Consider the following 13,440-nt stretch of genomic DNA (forward strand, 5'->3'; position numbering starts at 1 on the left):
CGGGTGCAGTTTGGATACCTACTTATACCCTGCCCGTTGACACCCCTACTGCGGTGGACCCCTAAAAAGTATCGGAGCATCCCTTTTAAAGTATAAACAATGTTGGAATTAAGTAATCTGATAGAGCATCAATCCATCAAAAAAAACTGATAATGACGTTTCTTACAGATAAAGTTGTATACTTAGTGAATCGATGACACAAACCCCACTTGAAAGTTGTTAAATTCTTCTAACCTAGGTTCAAAGTAAATTAACATTTAACATCCGCGTCCCACCTGTTCACAAAATGTCCGAATCACACCCCTCAAAATGCAAAGATCAAGCAAATTCCATCACTAAACAAATGATTAAGAGAGATGTCATGCAAAGCAGCAGCTCATATATATTTTACTAGATCAAATCATAGACATTATTGGGAACTGAGAGTAGATATTTTAATGTCTTATATCAAATCAACTACTCTACTTAGCTTTTGAGACATTCACCCGCCTTAATTGAACGGTTCATGTCAGACAATATACTCCCTCCGTCCTGGTCATTAGTGTACTTTGGTTTTAGCACAAAAACCAAGGAAAAAGAAAGAACCGATTACTGGATGACAAGTGGATCAAATTGAGTGTGGTCCGTGTGGATGATCAAATTGCCAGGCATTCTCAAAATAGAAAGGTAAACGAGATACCAAAAAATGGAATAGGTAAACAAATGACTGAGACGGAGGGAGTAATTATTTCCAGCAGATAATTGCATGATTTAAGCACAAAAACAGCAATCGGGAAACCCTAAAGTATAGCTTTTTCAAATTAAAAGACAAATTCGAAAATCAAAGCAATATGGAATGCAAAGTTGAGGAATTTAGTTAATAATGTGCTTACTTTGAGGATTTAGGGTGTGCGACAAGGATGATGCCCGTCAATCCATGATAGCAAATCTGAGTTTCGGTATTTTTACTCCAGAAATGGCGCCAAAATTGCACTCTTACTTTTGTAAGAGGCACTCCGACTGCATTTAAGCAGAGATACATCAGAAGGGGATTTAGTTAGAGCGGGTAAAGGATGACACGACATGAATTTTCACACGAAATTAACGGGTGTGAGTTGATGACTTGTTTACGTAGGTGGTTCAATACGAACATGACACGATATCTAATTGGGTCGGGTTAGGGTTGAGCTCTCTAAACAAGAATCCGACACGAATGACTTGTTTACCAAATTAATCTTAATTTTTCTTGATCATCCATCACATAAATGTATTTACACTTTCTAAATATAGACGTGACACGAAAACACGACACGAACCTGACACAAATTAAGGGGTTAGGGTTAAGGCTTGATGACCCATTTATGTAAGTGGGTCAACACGAGATTTAAATGGGTCGGGTTTGAGTTTAAGAATTTGTGACTCATTTACATGTGACACGAACACAAACCTGACATGACCCGATTTGTTTGTCAGGTCTAGATTTAGTACTCAAATCAGTCCAGGCTCCTCCGCTAATCGATCCGAGAGGGGAGTTCAAACTCAATTGGGTGGGTCCATATTTAGTAAAGAATCTTATCGGGAGATGTCGGGTTTCGGTTTAGGTCAGGTAGGTCTGCTTCTGTCGGCTCTAGTTATGGCAATGCTAGGCGTAGTTTCTGCAATCAGCTTTCATGGTTGTCAAGTATTGTATTACCTAACTATTTTTTTGTGAGTATTATGACGTTAGCGTGCAATCCTAATCTAGCTATATTTTTTGTGAGTATTATGACGCTTATGTGGGGACCGCATTCCCCGTCATGAACTTCTTCTATGACTTTCTTTGTCTTGATATGATCAACAAAGGAGCAAGACACCTTAGAGGTGTTATTTTGTAAAGTTATATTTTTGCTCTTCTGAAAGCGCGCTTTGTTCTACGTTATCGTTCAATAGTTTTCAAATTTGTGATTGTGAATCCCAAATTTTGGAATTACTATTCATCTATAATTATTTCTCTTTATCACCTTAATCGGAGATGTACATAGTATTTGGATTTCCATCGTGGATTTACAAGATCCTTAGCCCTACTAGTAAATTTACCATGCCACTCATATTTGACGATATTATAAGGAGGGCTTTTTTTGGATAATAGTATGCCTTTACCAAATGAAAGTCACTATCATAAGCCATTTAATCATAACGATCAAATGCATTTCCAAATGATTTAACCGTATTTCAAATACAAATCAATCACTATGGCCAACCCCGTCTAGCAATAAGATCTTCAATTATTACCTAAAAAAAGCGATTACATACTTATTTTAAAAGAAGGCCCACTCACGTAGCACAAAAAAGTCAGGGCCAAAGTGTGTGGGAAACACATAATAGCTTGAGTGTAGGCTTATTCGTGTGAATCACACGAATCAAATGTGCCAAGGTTGATTTGTGTTTCCCACACGAAAAGGTCAGGGCCAATTCATGAATTTGACACAAATAGGCTCTTTTCTTGATTCGTGTTTCCCACAAGAAAAGGCCGAGGCCTATTCGTGAATCTGGCACAAATAGGCTCTTTTCCCGTAAAAAGTTACACGTCGACTATAATTCTTTTCAAAAGTTCACAAAAACGATAATTACCTCTTTGGTTTCCTCCTCCTTCTTTGTTAATATCTTGATATTCATTGTTAATATCGTCTACAAAATCTTTTCCATCTTAATCATAATCACGTTCTTCGTTATAACACTAATGTTGTTGTTTGTTGAATTCATTGTTGAATTGATTTTGGTATGAATTGAAAACATAATTAAATGAGGCGTTGAAAAAAATTGTCTCCGCTCATATTCGAAGAAACGATTAATCATGTTTTAGAGAGATGTTAGAAAGATGGACAAAAAAAGAAAATGCTACGAAAATTTAGGGGCGTAACTAGTGTGAGTTTCACTTAAACTCCGCATAAACTTGTCTCTTTTTTTTTTTTTTTTTTTTTTGATGACGAGGAGGTTGGATCCTCCCCGGATACAGGACCCCACCCTGCTAGGCGCCTGTACCATGTGAGTTCTTTTCCGCGGGGATTATTCCCTCTCCGGACGTCAGGTCCCCAGGAAAGTGTTCATCTAGGGAATCGAACCCAGGACCTCGCAATTCCTCCTTAGGAGGCTTTGAGGTTACCCTGGAATTCCACTAGACTCACACATCTTGGGTAAACTTGTCTCTTTTATTTGTCATGTAATCAAGTAAATCTTTCCTCTTTGCTTGGGCTCCGAATGTGAATTTATTAAGAGAGGGAAAGTGCGATAGAACGGGATTGCAATGTGAGTTTATAGTCTTAGGCCCTGCTCTTTCTGGCTTATTTTCAACTCACTTCATTCATTTCACTTATTATTCGATTGATTTAGCTCGATTCGATTCAAATTTCACTTATCTAGTTCAAATTTCACTCATTTCACTTATTCGATTCAATTCAACTCGGCTCGGCTCCATTCAATTTCACTCACTCGGCTCATTCCATTCGATTCGCTCGGCTCCATTCGATTCATTTCAGTTATTTCAGTTCGGCTCATTAGTTCACTCCACTAAATTCAGCCCATTTCAATTTTGCACATCTTAATTAATAGTTTTATTAATATTTTTAATATTTTTTTTTCTTTATTATTATTATTATTATTATTATTATTAATTAATTAATTAATCATCCTCATTATTGTTATCATTTTGAATATTATAGTTATTAAAATCAATAATATTCATATTAATAAAATTAATACTATTACTAATATTATTATTAATATGAATATTAAATATTATTAATATTATTAATAACATTGTTAATTTTAATATTACTATTATTAATACCTAATTGTTATTTCATATACAAACTTTACTCTTTCACATGCATTTTTTCATAAACGTTCTATTTTGTACCCTTTTCATCTAAAACTGAACCAAATGGACTCTTGAATCAATATTTTTCCCTAAAACTTAATTTAATTGCTCAAATGACTTAAAACTTACAAGATGGATTCTAATTTATCAAATAATAAATTAATTTACTTGTTTATCAATTATTAATATTATTAGTTGAGTTTTAATTAATCAATCAAATTTTATTTGTTTGTTAAAGATGAAATTAGAGTTTGCCGATTTTTATTTATCTAATTAATTAAATTAGGATTGTTGTTTCGCGATGGCTACCTAATCACTCAAATTAGGATGATACATGGCTAGACTTTGAACAACAATCTAGCAAATTGGTGCTCCATTATTTCACCTAATAAAATTGATGGTGTACTATGGATTGTGGTTCATTGTGGCTAATTATTAGTAATGTTCTTCTTCTCATAGTAGTAGTAGTAATAATAGTACTACTACTACTACTACTACTACTACTAATAATAATAATAATAATAAAAAAAGTTTGCGTTTTTATAAAAAAAAAAACAAATAATAATAATAATAATTTTATTAATATTATTTCAGCTCCAATCAGCTTAGTTCAGTTCAGCTCTATTCAGTTCAGTTCAGTTCAGTTCAATTCAGCTCAGCTCCATTCAGTTCAGTTCAGCTACATTCAATTCAGCTCAGTTCAACTCTAAAAAGCCAAAAAGAACAGGGTCTTACATAAGATGGAACTATAAACGATAAAGAAGAAGCAGCACTAAAGAATAAGCATACATTATAGGAGACGAAAGCAAAGACAGATGATGATGTGATACACTGATACAGCAAGACTACAACAGAAAGGGGTTGCCCAACGCAAAGACCTTAAAGGGCATGATTCAGCAATACCCTTCCAAAATCGATTAAAAGTCGCAAAATGGAATAAAGAAACCTTAACTAAGTTAAATATCCGTTGTCAAAGGAGTTCTACAAAATATATATAGATAGATAATAGACAATCACCAATCCAACAAGGAAGAGACCAGAGTAGTAATATGAAATATCTAAATAAAGTCAAAGCCACCACTCCCCGGCTGCTCGAGGTCAGGGTGGATCCTCCTCCCAGGTCCTCCACTTCCTCTTCCTGGCTGTAGATCCGGGTGTGTGCTACCTTGGGGAGTTGGCCCTCTTGGGAATCTAAGAGATGATTCAAATAACCCGAGTATTAATTAGTACCTCCATCCGAAATATGTTGTCCCCGGTTGACTTTAGTGAATTAGTGGTCAACTAAAAATAACGATGTAAATGTTATCACAAAAAGTTTTAACTATATTATAGTGGGAGAACATTGTTCAAAGTTGACATCACTTGACCACAAAAAAAGACATCGTATAAATGGGGAAAAAAGGATCGTATGGATGGGATTTCGGATATCTATTACTGTAGTCTATAACCTTTTTATTTAGGGGTCTTTGCTATTTCCTTTAACAATGAAAGTTCTCTGAAGTACAAAAGCAACAACAAAAGACTATCAATACCTTCCAAAACTACCAGGTTCAAACCCAGGCACCCCCGGCGGACCATAAGGATCAAATCGAGCACCAGGTGGCGGACCCCCACTGTCAGAAGAAAAAGAAAGGAATTTTTTCAACCAAACCATGACCAGGCCCGACAAATGCAAAATAACCTGAAATGCATGAAAAAAAAAGGGTTTTTCTACATGGTACCCTCTTGTTTTTTGAAATTCTACATGGTACCCTTCTTTGTTTAAAAACACGTGTGATACCCCTACACTCTATTAATAATGCTCGCCCATAACCCTTAGTCAGTTTTCCGTTACTTTGCCCAGTTAAGTCATGACGTGGCCGTCAAGTGCTGACGGGGCTCCATCTTTTACTTAACATGGCAAGGAGTGGGATGACATGTATCCTTATAATTCTCAACTCTCCAATTAAATGCCTCTACCATCAATAAATCCACAATAAATCCATAAAATCAGCATCTATGTTGCCTCCCACAATACCAGATTAACTTGACATTATCAAGCTGCCATGGTAGTTCTTGGTTCTATGTTTGTGGGGTTGATAGAAGGATAAATTGGAGATTAGTGTTGCTGAATAGGGTGAACGATTGGACATTGTTGGTGGAGAAATTAGAGCTGAATTATGGGGAACGGATAAGCATAATGTAATCAGTGGAGAAGGTGAATTTGGTTACATGCTAATTTGTTGCTGAAGGTCTAAATATACGGTTAAAAGAAGGTGATAATGGTGATAGAGAGGAGGAGAAGTGTTCTTGTTGGAGCTTTATAATGGCGACGAAAGAGAGTTTGGGGATAGATAAGGGGTAATAAGGTAAAATAACATCATTAAAAAAAGCCAGGTCAACATTTTAACGGAAAAGAGTGACGGAATAGATAAGGAGGGTCACGGATGAATATTGCTAATAGACCTCAGGAGTACCACTGATACTATACCAGAAAGAAGGGTACCATGTAGAATTTCAACAAATTGAAGGGTACCATATAAAAAAAACCCCAAAAAAAAAAAAAAAAATTAATACTCACAGCCCTCCTGGTCCTCCCGGAATATGAGAGAATGGACCACCACCACCACCAAACCATCTAGGATCTTCAGGGCCTGAAAGCACGATGTCGTATTTCAGATGCTAAGGAAGTTTAAATATACTACTGGCAAAAGCACTTCGAAGTGGGTAAAATCACAAACCTACTAACATTAATCCAGCACCAAAACCACCTCTGTTATATGTCAAAACATAAAGCAGGTCAGTGTAACTGCAAAGGTGGCTATGGAACATAATGATGGCATTTAGCAAAAAATGCATGATAAGACGAGAAAGAAACCAACCTCGAAGGATATATTCCAGCTCCGCCACTTGGAAAAAGATCACTTCCACCAACAGGGTTGACAGGAGGAAGCACAAATCTGTACAGAGAAGCAATAGAAAAAAATCAGGGCATAGGGGAGTTTTGAGAGCACTGATGAGTCATGACGACAAACACAAAGCAGGTAATCAGCTTTGCCTCTTTCAAATTTTAGAATACAGTTTCTACCTAAATACTGCTAGTCTGCCACTTCTCTTAAACCATGTTTGTTCAAAGGACTAGGTAGACAAGCAACTAATTTTATAAATTACGTGTCCATAGACCCCTAAATGTAAATCCCTTAGTAAGCATAGCCCCATGAGTTGTTGGTTAGCTGCTAAGAAATTACCCTGCGTAACTAACTGGTAACAAAATATCTGAATGATAGCCTCTACTCTGAGATAATTTCTATGAAATAGAATAAAATAAAAATAGATGGTTACCCTGCAGGAGAACCCTGAGTACTTTCAGATCCATCGATATTTCTGTTGGGCTCATCAGAAGAACGTAAGCTGTAGAGTAAATATAAGGCAAAATCTGTAAGCATAATAATTGTACGCGAAATTCTTAAATCACCAATTCATAAGAAATAGGGGAGTTGATTGAGACGAGATACAACTTTGAGTTTCTATATCGTATAATTAGAATTTGAGCTCAAATTGATTCTCAAAAACATAGAAGTCTAGTCTAGTTATTAACATCAAGGCACTGAATACAGTACAGAATACAGTCGGATCTTCCTCCGCTTATTATGTGTATCTTTGTGCCTTATTAATGATCATAACAGTCCAGTATTCCAGTGTCTCAAAACCAGAATACTTCAAGAGTAATCCCCGCAATTGAAATTTCATAGTAACCCGTGAAGCAGAATCATAATAGAAGAAATCAAACGAACAGGCATAGCTAATCAAAAGGCCTAGCATGATAATTAAGCCATGGAAAATACTTGCATCCTCCCTACACACAAAGGAGGAGCACCAAAATGGGAATTAAATACTATAAAATCCTCCTTTGAGTGTAGGGAGGACGCAAGAATTTCTCATTAAGCCATATTCTAAACTACTGGCAAGGCACTTGATTAAAGCAATATCTCACTGTTCATTTAAATAATACAGAGTAATTTATTTTGCGTTTTCACATGTTTCAGTTGCATTCTCAATACACGGGGCCAGATAACTCAATCACATACACCTACATGGCTGTTTCTCTTAAAATGCAATGACATCAAACACAAGTGTAAATACAAAAAAGCTATACGAGACAATCTCACGTGTGACGTCAACCCGTTAACTCTACACAAAAGCTTGTGTTGGTTTCACGAATGAGATCAAACCCTTAACCTTATAAATAAACGAGAAATATAAAAGGATCGGTCATCACTACTTGTAAGCAGTATCGTACAACACTTAAAATTCTCCTATAGTTAAATCTCACTAGTGAGACATCCCGTACAAGAATTGCTGAAGTCTAAAGGCCTTTTAATTACCATGAAGTACCTACAGTAAAACAATGGGATTTCACAGTAAAACTGATTTCAATATTACCTTGAATGACTGCTCATGTGACTGCCACCAGAGCTACCATCCAATCTACGCAAAACATCAGACTCCAAACTGCGTACAAGCTTTCCCAAATTTTTGTATTGTGCATTATAATCAGTTGCATCAGTTTCCACCACACACTCATTAACACTGTCACAACACCCGAATTGAACAAAGGCGACATCAACCACGGAAAAAAAAAAAAATCAAGAGTAAATTTTTACTATACTATGTTTCATAAGGAATGTATGTACTTAATATCAAGGTGGACTGGTTCTGATGCGCCATCACTTAAAGCATCAACCATCAGCTTATCACCCATTACCAAGCACTTTAGCAAAATCTTCTTGTTACTTTTCTCAGGGTTTACATACACAAAGGCATACTCGTCTTCCACTTCATTCCAACCCTCAATTCCTACCTCATCTACAAAAGCGAAACCATAATATTACACAAACAACTTACACAAATCACATAAAAGCATTGATCTCGGCCAAAATAAGTCACTATAAAGTAGGTGGGTTATTTGGTTATCATAAGAAAAACACGCAAAGTGGAAAATTCCATGAACTTCAGATATGTGAGCTGTCTGGTTGCCAAATTTATTGTAAAAGTGGTGGAATTGTTGATTCACATGAATCACTAATTCTTATACGATGGTGGGGAATTGGCTGACGGTTTACCTACTCCCCGTGGTCATTGAAAATTCCTATGAATTGAGTTCCTAGATGGTGAACCAAACAAGTTTCCCCAATTCACATAAATTTGAATGAAAGAACTTATCTCATATGAATTAATAATTCATAGGAATGTTAATGCCTAAATGAACCAAACAACTGTTAGGATTTTGTTTCCCGAAAAAAGACCAAATTTTCACTTTGGATACCTCAAAATTCATATCAACAAAACTTTATCCTAGGAGCACATATCTGCAGGCAATATAAATAATTGTCCGCAAAACAACTGAAGTTTCAATCTAGTATTAATTTAACGATTATTGGCACAATTAACAAGTTGAAAAGCATCAACTTAAATGAAATCTAACTATATACCTTGAGTTATCAAAATGAGAATTTTCAAATATCCGGAAACCATGGTAGAATTAGAAAAACTACATCACAGGAAAGTGGATTTAACTTAGATCTCAAAAATCAAAGTGGAAACGATTCTACAGTTAAATTAAAGCAAACTACAGTAACGATCCATTTGCATGGTATGGGACATGAGTCCCACATCGGTCGTGTGGGAGGCTTATGTGGGATTTATATAGACTTGGGCTCTACCACCCTTTGAGCTAGCTTTTGGGGTGGGTTCTCCCAAGATCTATATCAATCCCACATAACCATAAGCCTCCCACACGACCGATGTGGGACTCATGTCCCATACCATGCAACAAATGGATCGTTACAACTACATTACCCACTTATGGACATTGCACGGTCAGTTTATTGGGTATAATTTAAACCGTCCATCATCCACATCTGCCCAAATTAATCTGATCACCGAGATAATAATATAGAGTAAAAGCGAATAATTTCTAAATTGGGATGGAGGAGTACAAGAATTGAAAATCCGTCTATATTTCTAAACACGAATTCTTATATAAGACCAACCAATACAATGGTAAACAGGAAGACTTTTTACTTCAATGGTTTAGTCTCGTACCCATGTCCGACGCACGACCAGACTGATAATAAATAAATTTTTTTAAAAAAAAAAAAAAAAAAAAAGACAATACCGGAGGTAGAAGAAGAGAGAACATCGGTAGCGAAAGCGGGAGGGCCGGTGGCAGTTAGAACGAAACCGGCATAGAGAAAGGAGGCGTGAACAACAAAGGCCACCTTATCGTGACTATTACGAAACGAAGGCCGGGAAGCTCTAATAAGCACCATTACTGCTTTCTCAGTCGCCATTAATTCCCTAATTTATGAAATCAGTATGTACCATTAAATTAGGGTTTCATTATATTGTCAAAGAACGATGCTTAAATGATAATGGAGGAAATTACGATGATGATATGAAATTAAATACAGAGAATCAAATACCTTTAGTTGTGTACTTGTGTGATTGATGCTTCTTTGATTTTGATTTTGATTTTGATTTTGATTTTAATTTTGCTCAAGTTATAAGCTTATGGAGTCATGTTTGGCCTGCCTGACTGTTAGTATAGTAAGAAAAGGAATGAAAGGATAAATTCACCAATAGGTAGGAGTTGGTACTCCATAATAGTGAGTAGACATGTCAAAGGGGTTGAATACATGTCAAATGTCAAATGGGTCATTTCGGATCATGCGTCGAGATTTACATGTCAGTGACCCTGAAAAACGGGGCCGGGTTACAAGCCAAGTTATGTTTTGTCAGGCTAGTAGTGAAACAATATCATAATTAAATAGTGGTTCGCATAAATTGTTGTCGAATCTTGAAAATATAATCAATATACATAATAAGTTAATGACATCCTCTATCTACTAAAAGAATAGGTGGATCTAAATTTGTTTCCCTCCAAAAAGTATATTTTTAATTAGGGAGATAATTACAATTAAGTCTATTCACTAAATAAGGAAACTAATAATTATATTTTATTTCATTAAATTATATTTTCATTAATATTAATCTTTTCATCAAAATATATTATTTTCTTTAAATTCTAAACTATATTCTCTTAATTAAAATATAAACAAATTTAATATAAAACTATAAATTGCTACATATTTTATTGATGTTATTATTTGAGAGTGTCTTAACTCATATTATGTATAAAACAAACTGTAATCGCTATTATTACTTTAGTGACAAAAAAAAATTAAGAGAATTTAAAACTTAAAATCATTAGCTTTGTAGTATAAAAAATCTTTTGTTTAAAATACATTTCAGTACATTACTCAATGCTCTTGATTAAATGTTAGTTACAACTTTTTTTTCTCAAAGCAAATACGATAACAAGAAATATGAACAATTAATGAGATAATACTATTATATAAATAATTTATTAAAAATAAAAAACTCTATATACCGTGCATTTCTTGCACGGGATCTAAACTAGTTAATTTTAAATAATTAACTTCGCGAAAGAATTTCAGGAATTATTTAATCGTGGGTCGGTAAATAAGACGTCGAAAGAAGACGGGAAATAAACAACCATAAGGCTGCCTGTTGGGTCGAAATGCAGCAGCCCAATGATCACAAATTTCCTCTAGAATAGGCTCAACCATAGTTGTTAAACTCCCGATCCGTATAATGAGATCCTACGATCCAAAAAGTGGTGACCAGCCCCGATCTTAGGTACGATCTTAATTTTATAGAATCTTACAATTTAACTTGTCTCAACTTTTTTTTTTAAAGTTGTAATACTACGGTTTTCCTAAGCTGGTACTCGGTCGAGTATGGCCTACTCGGTCGAGTAAGGGGTGTCGTGTATTCTGGAATGACTACTGCCCAAGAATACTCGGCCGAGTATGTGGAATACTCGACCGAGTAGAGGGTACTCGACCAAATATACTCTATACTCGACCGAGTATCCGGTCTGACGAGTGTTATTTTCGCGAATTGATTTGGAGATGATTAGAGTTATATAAACGCGTTAATCAGTTTCTAATTACATTTTACAAAACCTAAACACTCAACGACGCTCTAATCCTCTCCAAATCTCTCCCTAATGTGTGTGATCGTTAGCAAGTTCCTTCATCTTTTGTTCTATCGTCGGTAAGTCCTTGTCTTCCCTAAACTCCTTGGTTAATCTTTAGGGTTAACGAATTAAAACACGGAAAACAAACGAAATAGAAAGAGAGACACACGGATTTTTGAAGTGGTTCAGTTTCACAAATCGAAACCTACGTCCACTATTCTCTATTAATAAATTTAGTACCTTTCTACGGATTACAAATTTACTAACCCAACTCGTACAACTAACCCTAGTTGTAACTCAAGTGAGTACCGTTAAATACTCGAGTGACTAACTTACGCTAATAAGAAAGCACTAATGATTCTTCTAGAAGTTCACGTTAATGAACGAGTAAGAAATCAATTAAGCATTATTATCTTATAACGATAACGAAAGAATGAATGCACGAGTTTATAAAATACACGACCTTTTTCGAAAAATAACAAAACAGTTTTCTTGCTTTAAAACACGGTTTTGCTTTTTGAAATAAATTGAAGTTATGCTCAAAGGTCTTACTTTTGAATGTTGCAAAGTGTAGAGTATTTATAGAACAAGAGGAAGCAAGGCCACGTTTCTACGAAACCCTAGATGGCTGAATAATATGATATGGAAATAGAATCATATCTTATTATTTTTATCCATAAAATCTTAGGAAAAGATATAAGTTGTTAATAGGTTATCTTATCATATATTCACCTAATATTCTTTCCTTAATGCTAGATATGCCGAATGACAATAAGGAAAAATCATAACAACTTTCCTTATTTTATTTAAGCAATCTCTTAGAAAAGATATAGGATAATCATAAGATAATCCAATTTAATATATTTTCCTTAAATCTTAAGATAGCCGAAATATATGATATGTAAACAAATCATATCATATTATTTCTATCCTTAAAATCTTAAGAAAAGATAGTGAATAACTAAAAGATAATTTTATCAATTATTCACCTATTATCTTTTCCTTAAATCTTAAGATATGATAAGATTTTTCCCATAACAAAAAGATCCTTATCATATATAACCATATCATGCTAAATATAAAAGATATGTTACGATAATCCTAGAGAATAAAATCTTAACAATAATCAACTTATATTATAAAGCTTACACGAGAACCACACGGCTCATAAGCCTTGTTTTTCGTGAAAACTCTAGCATGGCACTAGGTTAGATTTAGGGTTTTATATTAGATTTAGGGTTTTAGAGTGGATAACATTAGAAACCCTAATTAGTAATATGACTCAACTCATAAGTTGATTCAACAAAATTACTAATTATAAGCTTAAAATAAAACCACACTCAATATGAATATAAGCTTATTTTTAAAATAAATACTTTTTGCTAACACATTTAAAAGAGACAAAAATATTTTTCAAAAACAATTTGAAAACATTTTAGTCGTGTATTGTATAAACTTGACATCTCAATGTTATAGTAGACGAGCTATAACATTGAGCTCTTATATAAACAATGTTATAGCTGTGAGGCCATAACTTTACCAATCTAAAAAGCGCATTCTT

General features: G+C 34.7%; 1 protein-coding gene across 1 annotated transcript; it reads right to left on the reverse strand.

Annotated features, from left to right (window-relative positions):
• Positions 1-4,767: 4,767 nt before the first annotated feature.
• LOC141599803 (putative proteasome inhibitor) lies at positions 4,768-10,476 on the reverse strand. Its single transcript, XM_074419921.1, has 10 exons — positions 10,300-10,476; positions 9,993-10,174; positions 8,509-8,680; positions 8,258-8,404; positions 7,157-7,225; positions 6,697-6,774; positions 6,556-6,587; positions 6,396-6,468; positions 5,368-5,448; positions 4,768-5,026 (listed from the first exon to the last, which is right to left on the reverse strand). Exons 2-10 carry the CDS (start codon positions 10,165-10,167, stop codon positions 4,894-4,896), a joined length of 960 nt encoding a protein of 319 aa, XP_074276022.1. The 5' UTR covers positions 10,168-10,174; positions 10,300-10,476; the 3' UTR covers positions 4,768-4,893.
• Between the last annotated feature and the right edge of the window lie 2,964 nt (positions 10,477-13,440).

The sequence above is a fragment of the Silene latifolia genome, chromosome 9 (genome assembly GCF_048544455.1).
Source record: "Silene latifolia isolate original U9 population chromosome 9, ASM4854445v1, whole genome shotgun sequence".
Classification (NCBI taxonomy): domain Eukaryota; kingdom Viridiplantae; phylum Streptophyta; class Magnoliopsida; order Caryophyllales; family Caryophyllaceae; genus Silene; species Silene latifolia.

Bases quoted from the DNA above. Each gene is read 5' to 3' on its own strand.
- LOC141599803 (XM_074419921.1), bottom strand. From the start codon at position 10,167: ATGGCGACTGAGAAAGCAGTAATGGTGCTTATTAGAGCTTCCCGGCCT. The intron at 6,775-7,156 runs GTAACCATCTAT...TTCTCTGTACAG, and splicing joins ACTCAGGGTTCTCCTGCAGG to ATTTGTGCTTCCTCCTGTCA. The intron at 5,027-5,367 runs GTATTGATAGTC...ATCATCTCTTAG, and splicing joins GAACCTGGTAGTTTTGGAAG to ATTCCCAAGAGGGCCAACTC.